The 15,765-nt window shown below is 25.9% G+C and overlaps 1 protein-coding gene across 8 annotated transcripts; it reads left to right on the top strand.

The window, feature by feature from the left end:
- Positions 1-5,684: 5,684 nt before the first annotated feature.
- On the top strand, positions 5,685-14,100 carry LOC105144235 (uncharacterized). Of its 8 annotated transcripts, none has more exons than XM_087411388.1 (7): positions 5,689-6,264; positions 8,229-8,393; positions 9,098-9,335; positions 10,151-10,313; positions 10,723-10,948; positions 11,145-11,277; positions 12,154-14,100. In XM_087411388.1, coding segments are annotated over exons 2-7 (813 nt in total). In that variant the 5' UTR covers positions 5,689-6,264; positions 8,229-8,341; the 3' UTR covers positions 12,155-14,100. The 8 variants fall into 8 exon arrangements, with proteins under 8 accessions (XP_087267516.1, XP_087267514.1, XP_087267515.1 ...); XM_087411389.1 differs by lacking the exon at positions 12,154-14,100 and adding an exon at positions 6,366-6,395 and having other exon boundaries at positions 11,145-12,072; XM_011053002.2 differs by lacking the exon at positions 12,154-14,100 and adding an exon at positions 6,446-6,676 and having other exon boundaries at positions 8,219-8,393; positions 11,145-12,072.
- Positions 14,101-15,765: the final 1,665 nt, after the last annotated feature.

Raw genomic sequence — 15,765 nt, forward strand, 5'->3', positions numbered from 1 at the left:
TAATAAAATTAAATATCTTTAAAACAATAAAATATTATTACTAACAAAATAAATAAGTTGAATAATTCATAAGTTGAAAAATTAATTTACAAATTATTTTTTTAGATATTGTACCAGAAAATGCAAAACCACAACTAGCAAATGATACAAGTATAAAAATACATACAAAATACAACAAAAATATTAAAGAGTTTGTTAATGATACAACATTATACAGCAAAAATATTACACAGTTTATTAAACCGGAAGAAATATTTTATGTTAATGATGGCAAACTATTTTATGATGATGGAGTATTTAATATTGATAAGCAAACAATAATAATAATTTTATTTATATGCTCAGCAATATGTACTCTCCCAAGCCTAGTGTATTTATATAAAAAGTAAGTTGAAAATTCTCTTAATATATCTTTATAATTACATAATTAACTCATATGTATGATTAATTCATAAGAACAAGGACAATTTATTTTTACAAATCTGTAAATGTGATGTAATATTAGTAATATTAGATTCCTATCATTTAATTTTATCATTTATTAGAAGTCTTACGTATATATATATATATATATACATCAAATTATTAAATATTTTTATTATTTGTCATTGACTATCTTATTCTTAAAAATTTCTTTTTTCTAACATAATATATTCATCTTTAATAATGAATCTATTCATAATTATGAAATTCGTGCGTGTATAACATCTTATAATATCATACCTATGCCTACATATATAGAGTATTCCTGGAAAATAATGACAAATTCAAAAAAGTGATAAATCTAATCATACTAAACAATTGTTAAATAATTGTTAAATAATTAATAAGATATCTCATTAATGTCCTTGAAAGATCAGATATCTGTATCAGGGTATCTGATAACATCAATTATGGCTTTTGCACACTGGCGCGACAGCCAGTAGTTTTTCAATTACATTAATGAGAAACTAATTAATAAAGATTTTCGGATACTGAAATAAAGTCGGTCAATTATTAGAATACTTCTCTATGACAGACGGAATTTCGGAAAACGTAATCTCAGAAAAGATCAATCAGAATTATCATTTGTGTAATAACGTGATGACATAAACTTAGATGATTCCGATATTGATCATATAATTATTTTGAAATTCCAATTGTCATGGAGAAAAGCACCCTTAATCATAATTGTCAATCCGCAGTCTGACACTGAACTATCTTTTCCTCGCCGCGTACAATTACCGCTAAGTCATATAGACACATGCTAATACACAAATCTCAAATTAATTAATTTTTCATTAATTATTATAAAGAAGTAGTAATATGCAACAAGACTTTTTTTATTCAGTTTAATCCGTTCTATCTGTCCATGAGAAATAGTAATTATCAGATACTCTATACATTAGCACATAAATTACGTAAATACACAAATATACGTAAATATATGTTAAATATATAAATTACATAATTTAAACAGCAGAGATGTATGTTATTCATGCAGCAGACAAATACGTTATCGCATTAGAAACTTTCTGAATCATTTTTCTCGTCGACATCCAAATCTCAGACAAACTGAATTTATTGTAACATATCATGTAAATGGATAATAATGTGTTTCAGTGTACCATCTATACAATGAAAAGAAAAATTTTTTTAACACTAAATACGAATCCGGTTTTCAAATTGCTTTATCATGTTACAATGTTGAGAAAGTTGTACGAAAGATTATTTTCATATACTTTGTCATATTACAACTATAATATGTGACGTGCTAGAGAATTTATTGGAATTAAAATTAAGTAGACAGTTAAGACTTTTAATTCATAAACAATTTTTTAATGTCAGTTATGATTAATAAAATGTTCATTGTTAAATATGATCATTGATAATTTACAGATTTACTTATAAGGACTTTCCCAATTATGTTTATTTAAATTTAAGGATTTTTTTAGACAAATCCTTTAATACAAATCCAATGTCAAAATTTACAAATTCAAAATCATGAAAAATTTCTATACATAAATTTTTGCAATAATCCAAATATTTTTCAAATTTTGACATCCAAATATTTTTTAAATTTTGACATCCAAATATTAAATCCAATATTTTGAATTTGTTCATTTTGACACGTCAATACATATCAAGTGATCTAAAAAATCCCTAAGTTTAAATAAACATAATCGAAAGCTATTTGGTAAATCGTTAATAATCTAATTTACAGCTCTTTCACTTAGATTTAACCATGAATACTTTATTAATCATAAAGTCAACATTAAAATCCTTTAAAGGCTAAAAGGATCAACAACATATTTAATTTTGATTACAATAAAACTTTTCCAGTATGTCGTAGTTAAAATGTACTTATATCGTAATTAAAATATGATTTAATATGTAAAAATAAATAGTGTAATTGCTCACATGTTTTGTAATAACTAACAATCTACTTTTTACAACTACTACTATTTCATTTAAAAATAGTATTTACTTGTTATTATAAATTATGACAACTTAGATAATACTGCTATGATGATAACTGACGAAGTAAACTCTAAATCTAATACGTGTTTCTATTATTTCTTTTTATAATATATGCGACAATTATGACGATTGACTTAGATATGAACCTTACTTTAACTTATTATAATATTGTAAATAAAAAAATTAAATTTAAAATTTATTATTGCAGATAAATTTTTGGTTTATTAGAGTTAATTATTATGTAAAAGTTATTATAATAAATATATATTTAATAAATATATATTAAATAAGAAATATATATTATCATCATCGTTGTATAAATATTATATTCGTTATATTATATAGTTATTTATATATATATATATATATATATATATTTATATATCTCTCTTTCTAAATATCATACTCGTTATGATAAATATGTATTTATTATATATAAACTTGTAATTATCAACATATTTAAAGTGAATCATTAAAATAGATTTCAATATATTGTAAACGCTATTTAATATGAACAATTGTTATTAACAATTTGTTATTAACAATTCTAGATTTAAAACATATTACTCGTAATAAAACAAAAAGTTTCAAATTTAATAAATAAAAAATTATGTCTAAAAAATTATTAGGTGTTGGAATTAATTCGTAGCGTTTTTTAATGAAAGAATGTTATTTATTTCACATGAGCATTAAAAAATACATTAATGAAAGTACTTCCCATCACTTGTAAAACGCTACGAATTAATTCCAACACCTAATATATCTATTAAGCTACACTTCAAAATCTACATAAATAAGTAACTTTTCTATTTCTAGAAATATTATTAAATTTATTTTTTTTAAAGATACAATTTTTTATTTTAATTCTTTATAAATAAATTTTAAATTTGAAATTGAATTATGGTTTCACTATTGTTGTAATTAAAAACTTACGACTTTGTATAAATTATACATAAAATGTACATAAATTATAAGATTATTTAAATTAAAATCCCTTCTTTATTAGAAAAAATAATTAAACAAAAAAATTTTTACTCAATACCATATCCATTACAATCTCCGAATACAAGGAATCTCAAACATAAGTAATGCTGTAAAAAGTTTTGATATTTTAGCAATTAATTTTCGCGTTTTATACAATTATTTTAATCAACAAAATTTCTTCCAGATTTACATCTAGCTAAATTTTTAGATACTTTAATAAAACAGTCCTTTCCGTGTGTTACAAGAAGATTAAGAACTATGGCCAACAAAATTAACGCAACATCTGTTTCACTCAAAAATAGACAAATTTCAAGATAAAGAATAACTTTGTCAAAAATCGTCGAATCGGGATGTTTAAAAAAGCATTTTACAGGTTGAAACCTCTACTTTTCAAATCGCTGCTTTAAAAAACTCAGGTCTCATGGAGATTTGATGAAGTTACACAAATATAAATGAAGATATATCAGATTAATGATATTAGATTATTACACTATAGTTGTTTATTATAATTTTTATGTACAAAAACATTTCATTTTTATTACTTGTCATTAATTATGAATTATCATGATAATAATTACATACAAATAGATACATCTGTCCCTCTCTTCAAACTTGGAGAATATTTTCAATCAACGATTTAATAGAAATTTACTTGCGTACTCGTTCTGCTGCAGCGCATCATAATGTAAACGGACAAGCGATTCATTACATGCAATGAATAAAATAGTAAGCAATACATGTCTTACATTAAAAAGTATATGGTTTTGTTAATTGCCAAAATACATGCGATGTGTTTACAGATATTGTTTAATATAAATTTACAAACTTTTTAAAAATCAAGAAAGGTTACACATATTTAAAACATTTTTATTATTATTTTCTATAATGATTTTAACCACTTTTCATCAACTGATTCATCTTATTATTCTGTTCGTAAAAGTATTAAGGTACGATTATCAAAAAGTTAATAGTTTACGAGTTATTTAACATTTTATATCAATATGTGCCAGAATAAAATGTGTAAAATATCTCGTCAACTATTGATTTTTTAATACTATTATCTTAATATTTTTATATGCAGAATAATTAAAAGAATTATATTATATAAAAAAAAATCATACAATTTAATTTTAGAAAATGGAAGTAACCTTCATATCTTTTTGACGCTTTCATTTAAAAAAAACCAACATGACCAAAATACATCCCCCTCGAAACTCTTCCACTTTCATTTGAAACATTTTTTTATATCATCAAAAGAAGCGAGATATTCAGATGATCGATTTAAATAGACCACTCTGTATACAATAACTGTTAACCCGAGAATAGGAATTGCCGGTGTGAAGTTGACATCCCATTTTCCGAAAAATCCGATATTTTATACGCAATTCCGTTTGCACCTACAATAATTCTACAGTTCCTGTTAGATTTTAACAATTGTTTCGCTGATTTATCTACAAAAAAATTTTTTTTAATGGGATGCTAACTTCGCGTGACTCAAGTATCGCAAAAATTAATTTTTATCACGAAGTTCTATCTTTCGAAAAGTTCTATAGTTCCTGATAAGTTTTAACAATAGCTCAGGTCTTTAAATATTTTTAAATAAATATTTAATCTGACGGTTAACACCCCAAATTTCAAAAAAATTTATTTTCATCACAAAATTCTCTTGTCTCAAAGAATTCTTCACTTCCTGAGGTTTTAGCGGCAGTTCCAGCCTTAAAGAATTTTTAAACAATTTTTCAATGTGAGCGCTGGCACTTCACTACAAGAGTAAAGTATAACGTAACAGTCAATTTTTATCGACTTTTTGCTATTTTTCTATAATTCTGTAATAGTTCCAATAGGATAGCTTTCGATAGGTTTTACTCAAAGTTCTTGTCCTTAAGTATTATTAAATAATTTTTTAATCTGACTGCTGATAGTATGTTTTTGATAAATATGCGACAGTTCGCTTTATGGCAATCCTTGATAGTTTTCACAGTAACTGTAAGTCGATCTTTACATGCAGAAAGAGGAACAACGTTCACTCACCTATACTACAAGAGACTGTATCAGCCCATGTTATATATATAATTTGTTGCAGCAGCTAATTATGAGTATATTTATATGTATAAATTATGCTACAAAAAATAAATCAAAAGAGAAAGATAATAAAAGTAGACTATAGAAAATGTTTTATTTTTATTTTTAAGGGCGGAATATAATAATTTATTTTTAAAAGAACTTAAAATTTCACGAATTATTAATTGAATTAATTTTAAAATGTAAAAGAATAGGTAACTCATATATTTTAGAGAAGTGCGAAAATAATGAGGAATATACGTACATAGATCTATGCCGTTCAAATATTTTTCCTATAAAAAGCGTAAAGTTAGCAATATATTGATAGATAAGTTATACAATTAGAATCATTTTTATATATTCTTCTTTCTTTTCTTTAAATACTATCCATAGAAAAGGGAAGAAATATCATAGAAAGAAAGGAAGAAAGTATATGTATATATAGTTTTCTCTTTTCAATCAATATTGCTTAGAGAAAAAGAAAGGACAATACATCGATGGCACTCTTTGTCGCACTTTCTTTGTCAACTAGTTATTCTCACGCTAGATGTCGGATGCTTGATCTTCAGGTATACACGTTCTTGTGCAGAAAAATACTTGTATTAACCATTTTTACGATTTTTGAAAAACAGTGATTCTTATAAAAATCTGCAATATCTTTTTAAGATTTGTAAACAATCTTTCAATCTCTTAGTGCCAGTTTGTGAAACTCTTGTATCTTCACTGCAAGAATTTATATAGGTTAAATTAAATGTACAGGTTAGTTAAATTCCTTTTCAACGAGTTTCTATTTTTTCATAAAATATTATAAAACGTGTTTTAACATTTTTATATTGGAACTCTATTCTGTCTCCCAAAAGTAAATTATTTTAATACGGGCAACCATATATGTAAGTATATGAATTGTATCACATGTGACTGTGCAATTATTTTCATTTAGCTCGATGTTCAACTCTCAGCATTACTCAGTGTGTCCAAAGAAATGCGTAACCTTTCTGTGTAACATTCCTTGATGTGACAACAGAATATCATCTTCGCATGTGAACCGAGCCATCGAAATGCTCGCGACTCGAGATTTAATTTGATAAACACGCGGTACATACAGACCAATATAGACCAAACCACGTGGCTCGTTATGTTCGCCATGCTCACCACGTGCTCTAGAGCCGAGGTAATTCGTTATTGCTCGCAGCAGTCGTAACTCATGGCTTGCGATTCGTGGCTCATTATTCCCATTCATTATCGATAAGTAGGACGCGAATCAAAATGCTTGTCAAATCACAAATCAATGAGTCGCGCCATTGGATCATAGGTCAATGTTTCTTATCCATACTGTTCACTTCTCCATAGAAAAAATGTTTTTGCTGAACTATCTAAAAATTTAGCTAAATACAGATGTAAAAATAATTTTGTTGAACCATCTAAATAATTATGTAGGACACTCAGACTCACTGGTTGATCGAATGTCAAAATGTTTTGCAGTATTGCTCGTCATGTTTGAGATTTGTAATTATTTTAACTATGTGTTATTAGTTCAACAAAATTATTTTCAGATCTGTATCTAGTTAAATTTTTAGATATTTCAGCAAAATTATTCTTTTCGTGTTCATATTTTTTAAACTGTTATGTTTACAACAATAAATGATACGACGTGGAATCTAATTGATTCGTTGTAACTCGGTTGCTTATCAATCTAAGTCGAATTTATTTTGAAATTATCATAATTGTTTATTTGACAAGCCACGACGAGTCACGGACCGTGGCTTATAAATGTAGATATACGTTTAACTCGTAATCAAGATTTGATTTTACGTGTCGCTTAATTTTCTTTCGAAAAAGAGAGCAAGTTTAATTCAATGACGCAAAAGCTAACTGATAGGTAAATATAGTTTCATGTAAAGTTCAACTACATGCAAATAACATCAAATGATGCTAAAGATATATGATTCTTACGAACAAAGCTTTTAGTAACTTGATATCGAATCATATAATAGGAATGTACAAATAAAACAATACTTTATTTGATATACATGTGAAGTTGTCTTATTTGAAATTAATTTTTATATCTCATCAAGCAAATAATATCTTAATGTATCAGTTATCATATCGAATTTTTCTTTAACTTTCCATCTTTGAATATTATTATATTTGTTATTAATTAATATTAAATTACTAATTATACGTACACGGTACAATTTATCCAATTGAATTTTTATAGAAAGATTAATTCAGACCTCATGAAAATTAATAATCATCATTTGTATGTTATTCTTTGCATATTAACTTATATTTCGTGATTATCTATTGTAATTTTTTTTGCATAAAATTTTGTTAATCAATTATCAAGCGTATACAAAGAAATTGGTGATAGAATTGAGTATAAAAATATAATTCTGTCCTCTTCATGAAATTAATATTAATTAATAATTAATTACGTTGTAAATATTTAGAACATGCAGTAATGCTATATTGATCATATCATAGATTCAACTATAAGATATTCCAAAAAATATATTTCTACGATGTATATTAGACGAAATCGAAGTTATCTTTTAGCTTTCATAATCTTGTCAAATAATGTATAAATCTCTTCAATCTGATCTTGTATGAACTTCTTTTTATCTCTTTACCATCTTGAATAAGATATAAACTGTTGAACAACGTATATTTTCCATGATTCAAACATCCAAAATAAACATATCATTAATTTTAGAGGTTACTAGTTTCAGACGATACGACAATACGACATACAGCAAGATATTAATTATTTCCAAAATTACTTAAATAAAGAAAAGTAATTCTGCCTATTTAAATAAAGGAAAGAATATTTCACATTATGACACTATCACCGTCGTTATGGACCACCGACTACACTACTTTAATTTTTGGTAAAGAAATTTATATTAAGAAAATAATGTTTTTTTTATTTGTTTATTTTTATTATTCTCTTAAGCATGTAAACTTTAAACATAACAAATAGTACCGAGACATTGCCTTGTCTCCAGGTCTCTAAGTATACCATCTATATAGTATCTTTGAATAATGAAATTGTAAGGAATATATGCACATAAAGAAATAATGAAACATAGCTAATTGATATATGTATAATATATATTAAATGTAACTAATATTGAAACATCTTTTAAAAAGAGTAGAATATACAAGATGTGATTTTGTAAGCTATTATGTATAAAATATCGAATAGTATAAAATGAAAATGTAGATAGAATTAAATTCTTCTTTTCATTTTATTTGTTATTAATTCAAAAATTAATTGTAATTTACTTATAACAAGTTAAAATAACAAGTTCAATGTATTAAATTATCTTTTCTATTTCACTTTTATTAAATAATTAACAAAAATACAGTAATAAGAATCTTATGGAAAATTTTATTATAAATCAGACTAATGTAACTTTATTTGCAATCAACAGATTTTCTCCAAAACAAAAATTTTTATATTTAACAAAATTAATTCTTTAATATATGATGAATAGTTACAAAATCTATAATACTAATAATGACATACATAATTATTATTTATATATATATTACAAACATAATTATTTATTAATTGCCATTTCTTTTCTAGATTATGTAACAGAAAACGTGACATCACAATTAACAAATACTGTAACAGAAAATGTGACACCACTATTAAGGAACACTACATATAGAAAAAATAAAATAGAAGAATACCAAGTCTGGAATACTGAATTTGTAAATTATTCGATATCGCACTGGCCTAATTATTTATGGTTTGCTGCTGGTTTAGGAACTGGAATATTCATAATGTTAATTATAAATTTCATTTTATATTGCCAAGTCTGGTAAATACAATTTTTTTACTATAATTTTATGCTTATAATTTTTATAATTGATTAATAAAATATTAGGTGTTGGAATTAATTCGTAGCGTTTTACAAGTGATGGGAAGTACTTTCATTAATGTATTTTTTAATGCTCATGTGAAATAAATAACATTCTTTCATTAAAAACGCTACGAATTAATTCCAACACCTAATATAATTACTTAATAAAAAGTTTATTGAAAAGAAAAGTGAAAATATAAAATAATATTGCACTAAAAATAATATTAAATTTTTGCTGAAAAATATCTTAGAAATATAATACACCCAATTTTTACAATATGTCATATATAAATGAATTGTACTGAACTAGAAATATCTTTTTACAATTTCTTTCATTATTCTACCTATGAAAGCATTAAGAAAATTATAAGAAGTAATAACTTAAAAGATATTCCATATTTGACTTCATATTTGGTAAAATGTTTCGACATAAAATATACGAAATATCACGTGAAATATTTTCTATAGTAGTATTTTAATATTTAAGTAGTACAAAATAATAAAAATACATCTCTACTAATGTAAATAAAATACATGATTACAGTTAAAAAAAGAATATACAAGATTTTGAAAATCTTTTCTATTTTATCATTTCTTTCAAATAAACAGTACAGCTACGAACTGATATATCATTAATTATATTTTTTCAATTATGTGTTTTCAATTATGTGTTTTCAATTATGTGTTTTCAATTACTGCAATGATTTGTTTGCTATTTTTTAATTATTAGAGTCTTCATAACACATAAAATAAAAAATATTTAATTTAATTAGGTGTCCTAATTTTCATATCTTAAGACGCATTCGGATCTTCTTTAGAATCCTTTGGCACCGTTTCATCGTTTGGTATCGTCACGTTTGTCTTGGTAGAAACGAATATTTTATTTCGACTCCCGAGCAAAATAACAGAGTTATCAAAGAACAACACGAAATAAACGTGAGTGCAAAACATGTAATGCGTAAAGTATATATATTAATTTAAATAATTTTGTGTATATATATTTTAAAAATTTTCAATATATACTACATCATCGGATAGTTTATTACTTTTCTATGTACAATTTTTATATTATATAATTCTCGTTATGTTTTAATTGCGTTATTGTGAGTTTTATTTTAATTTTGCCTTTATATTATACCACGAAAAAAGTCGGAAGAAAATATTTAGCGCCGTACAATATTTTTATCAATCGTTAAATTATAATATATATAATGGCAACAACATCTACCTTACTTTTAGTATTAGCCTTACTATTTTTATTTGATATTGTAAAACCTTCCAACTTTCCTTGCTTCTTTATAATTACTAGTTACTCATATAAATTATTATAACAATCTCTTCGCAGTTCCAATCGCTTCCGCGCGTCTCACTATTGCGATTCACAAATCAGCCGCGATTTTTACAACAGTCACAGCCATATTGTTCACGATTGCTACAACTCAATAATCTCACAAATCAATCGCAATCTTCATCACAACAGTCACAATGGAATACTAGGTTGCCTACAGTCTCACGGCAATCTTATATCCCACAGCAATTACCATCCAGTTCAGATTCAAATCGATTATTAGGTCAATATCAAGTTTAATTTTTTTATGCACACTACTTTCAGAGGTATTAATATCTGTATACAACATGTTGCTTTTCAATTTAATCTTCCTAATATTATCTTATATCGTAGTTTCTCTAATTTTTTTATTTGTATAAATATTGTATAATTATTAGTTATGCAAAAATTGTTATTAATAATCGATTCTTTGATTCTAGTTTCCCCAGTTAGAAACAGCCCTGCAACCATCGAAAATTCCCGAATTACTGCAGTAATACATACAACTGCCATAACAACCATGATTGCCACATCAACTATGGCGCCTGGACGAATGACTTCTTTTGCTATATAGTAAAAAATTTTGCGTTAAATTTAATTGGGACATTTCATATATTCCAAACGGTCCACCCAAATTTTTGTGTTAATTTAACATAAGATGAATATGTAAGAAAGTAACACAAATATTATGTAAAAAATGAATACAAGAAGCTTAATACTTTAACAATAAAAATAAATTAACTTAACTTAAATACTTAACAGTAAAAGCAAATTTTGTACTAAATTAACATTTATAATATTAAATTTAGCTGAAATTAGATGCTATTTTTGCATTTTTAATTTAGGCAAGGCCTCTGTGACATTTAACATATGTAATACATAGATGTAACAGATATTTACAAAGAGAAAAAAATATTTGTACCTTTTTACATATTAAACTTAATAATTATGTAACTAGCTGTACAGAACATATTTCTTCAATAAAATTAACATTTATAATACATTAAATTAACACACGCATTTTATTCATTTGGAATTTATGTTTTAAAACTATATTATTTTTATGTTATTCGTTTATTTATTTATAAATTGTGTTATTTTAATACTGAGAAATGTTAAATTTTAATTTAACACAAAATATTCAAATAACACAATCACATTATGTTAAGTTAACTCGGATATGTTAAAAATTCAACACAAAGTTTTAATAAGAATTCGTTTTAACATAAATACAAAATATTTTTTACCGTATACATTAGTATAAAGTTCAATTTTTAATTGTGCTATCGTTAAAACACATTAATATTTACATATTGGTTTTAAAACTGATTCTTTTATTAGCATTATACATCACAAGATCTTCTAACCTTCTTCATTTTCCTTAATTTTTATTAATTATAAAATTTATATACATATATATTAATATTATCAATAATTTTCTTTTTACAGATATCCTGCAACTCGTACAAATCCGCATGAATTCCGTTTAAATGTTAAATGATTATATTATTATACATGATAAACTGTCTCATTAATTTTCAAAACTGTTGTGACGACTGATTATGAAATATTCTAATCTAGAGAAAATAAGTTTCACATATAATTTACATATAATTTTATTAAAAATATAGTATTTCTTATTAAATTAATTATATAATAATAACAGAAATCTTGACAATTTCTCTAATGACTCTCCAATAATAAAACGGACAGATGAGAGTATAACGCAGCTGTTAGAACGTGATCAAAAAATAATGTTAATCAGTGCAGATCTTGATAGCGTGTATTTCCATACAGACGAATGTTTCGACTCTTTTTGGAGTCATTATCAGCGTTAATACAGTTCTTAGAACATATGCGACATCGCTCATGTATCAATAGCAGCCACTATAGAATTGAAAGATCCAAAGTGAGATGCATGAATTTCCTTGCAAATTTACACAATTCATTTCATTTGATGCTGAGAGATGTGATTATAGGTACAAGAACAAATGATATCAAGATCTGTACTGATTAACATTATTTTTTTATCACGCTCCAACAATTGCTGCGTTGTACTCTCATCTGCCTGTTTTCCCAGGAATTTAAATGTATAATGTAACAATGGAAGAAATTAGTAAACTAATTAGAGCCCGGATTATCGATAGTCGACCCACGCAGATATATCAAATCGAGTCGACTGTAACGCGTTTCTCATGACTCTTCTCGCTGCCACTCATTCGAAGCCGAAATGAACGATGGAATCAAGGCAGTGGAAGATGAGGTATAGTGAGGAGAAGTAGCTACGATTAACGCTAATCTCAGAACTTTAATCCGGGCTCTAACTTGTAGTGTTATATATCTATTATAAATTTAACAATTTAATATTAAATATAATTTAATATTAAATAGGATTAATATTAATTAATATATTAATTTATATGATTAATAAAGGAAAATCAACATATAAATTAATTTTCAAGAGATTTAGATAATAACATTCATTATATAAAATAGATTACAAGTAATTAAAATAATTGCAATAATAAAAGTGTAGTTTAGAATTAAATATTAGGCATGGATTGGATCATAAAATTACTGAATACCGGATATCAAATATCCGGACATTTTCCGGATCGGATTCCGAGAAAGTGTCTTCTAAAAAAAAAAGAGCCTTTCTAGAGAAAAAGATTGTAATTTTGCAACAATATATAAGATATTATAGCATGTGAACATGCATACAATTGTTTCTAGAACATTTGTATAAGAAAAAATCAACAATTTAATAATATCAAATTTCAACCGGATATTCTTGGATTCTAATGGTATCCGATTATCCAGTCGGATAGTGAAAAGTGCCGGATAATACGGAATACCGGATATTTCCAGATATTCAATGCATTTCTATTAAATATTCTAGATTAAAATTTTAGATATTAACACACACACCTCACACACCCACAACTTAATATTCTTCATAATAATAATTGTAAAATTTTAATATAAAAAAATAATAAAAGATGAGATTGCTTTATTCATTATTTTATGATTTCGCGATTTAGAAGAAAATTTTAATATATATATTTGTAAAATTTTTAATATGTATGTTTGAAAATTTATTGTTAAATTTATTGTTAAATTTATAAAAGTAATGCACAAATTAAATGTTACATTATAATAATAAATCATAATATATATAATTAATTAATGACACATCCTAAAAATAAATAATTTTCGATCAATAATTAAGCTGCACTTTATTTCATATAAATGATTTTTTAAATCACTTTAAAATTTTAATTAAAATCAAATCATTGTTTTTGTTAAATTAAATTATTTATAAATATATACAAGACATATATATTTTCTTAAAAATAGAAATTTCAGCTAGGTAATGCACAATTGTAGAATAGAATTTTTCTTCAAATAAAATTTTATCAATAAAACAAAATTAAAAAATTATTAAGAGAAATAAAACATTATATAAAAAAAAAAAAAATAAAATGAAATTCTTAACTATATATTGTGTATATATATTAGGTGTTGGAATTAATTCGTAGCGTTTTACAAGTGATGGGAAGTACTTTCATTAATGTATTTTTTAATGCTCATGTGAAATAAATAACATTCTTTCATTAAAAAACGCTACGAATTAATTCCAACACCTAATATATATATATACACTTACATACATACATATATAAGAGCAGACATTTCTTTTTTAAATATAACAGTGATAAAAATTCACTTGCAGATTTTTCTGTAATACGGAAAATAAGTCCTAGATTTGATCCAAAAAATGTCTCGCTGAATTATCCTCTAATATTGAAGATTGGGCATTGCTTTCGTGGTTCATAATTTCAAAGATAGTTTTTCTATCTTGTTCGAATCTTTTTATTTTATATTGTATTGTATATAAAAGTATTGTATATAAAAGTTGTATTGTATATAAAAGTTACTATTATTCATATTTATACTTTTCTGGAGGATATTACATCTATACATATTTTTATTACATGTTTCTATCTCAAAGGAATAATTTTCACTTGATTATCTGCGATTTCCCTACACATATGCATCGACATAGAACCTCTTTATGGCAAGGCACGATGTTATCTGCGCGACAAGGCTAACGAGTTGTCTCCGATCCTTCGCGCTATTGCTCTTTATTACGATTGGTCTCTCCCTCTACCTTTCGCCGACGATCGCGGGAACTTTATCGCGAACCGTTTCCGTATTCCGGACCACCGGGCGAGGGAATTATCTTGGAATAGCACCGGTCGCTGCCTATAACTACCTCGCGAGCGGGATCGACTCGTGCGCGCGGTCGGCTTTGACAACGGTTAAGTATCGCCGTCGGTCTGCGATAACACAAAGGAGCGCGCGATATCTTGTGAAAGAACCGAAAGGAAAATTTACTCTTTCTCTCTTCTTTAGCAAATCTCTTCAGTTCAAAGAATACCTCGATCTGCTTCGAACAATTCCGGATAGTGTAAGATCGGATATCGTACGAGCTAATGGAACAAAACGACAATTTTTTAAAGCGTCGAACCGGCTGATTATAGACATTTTGTGGTCTTGCTTCAGAAATGGAATACAGCATAAGCTGTGCTTAGGCGGTCTATCATTTTTTGTTGACCACATTAAACGGTTACTTTTCAATTTTAGATCATTTCTTTTTCTTTTATGTTTGTGACTTGATCTCACTATCGTTACAAGCGATGTCGTGACCATATAACTTCGTCGAGATATTCGCTTCAAATACGTGATTACAATTTTCTTTCATTCTTCCAATATCGCAAAAAACTGAAATAATCTACGTTCCTCGCGCAACTTTTTGTTCTATAGGAAGTATATATAAAAATCAGAAAGATATAAATGCAAGCTTCTGATTCCTCATTGTATAAAAAACTGCAATCTTTTTTACTTTCCTGGCATGGTTGTGAGACGAGATATAAATTATGTTTATCTTCCCGAACAAAATTTAAAAAAAATAGATATCGGTAGCACAATTAATTATGAAATATGTAAAACGTTGCACTAGCTGAATATATGAGATACCATTTCCGCCGTTGACTGGAC

This window comes from Acromyrmex echinatior, chromosome 11, assembly GCF_024713525.1.
Source record: "Acromyrmex echinatior isolate Ae372 chromosome 11, ASM2471352v2, whole genome shotgun sequence".
In the NCBI taxonomy this organism is placed as follows: domain Eukaryota; kingdom Metazoa; phylum Arthropoda; class Insecta; order Hymenoptera; family Formicidae; genus Acromyrmex; species Acromyrmex echinatior.

What these genes read in the sequence shown, in the direction of transcription:
- LOC105144235 (XM_087411388.1), top strand. Translation starts at nt 8,342, where the DNA reads ATGACACTATCACCGTCGTTATGGACCACCGACTACACTACTTTAATT. An exon ending in ATTTTATATTGCCAAGTCTG is followed by an intron (nt 9,336 to 10,150) that starts GTAAATACAATT and finishes TAATTTAATTAG; the next exon opens with GTGTCCTAATTTTCATATCT. An exon ending in AGATTCAAATCGATTATTAG is followed by an intron (nt 10,949 to 11,144) that starts GTCAATATCAAG and finishes CTTTGATTCTAG; the next exon opens with TTTCCCCAGTTAGAAACAGC.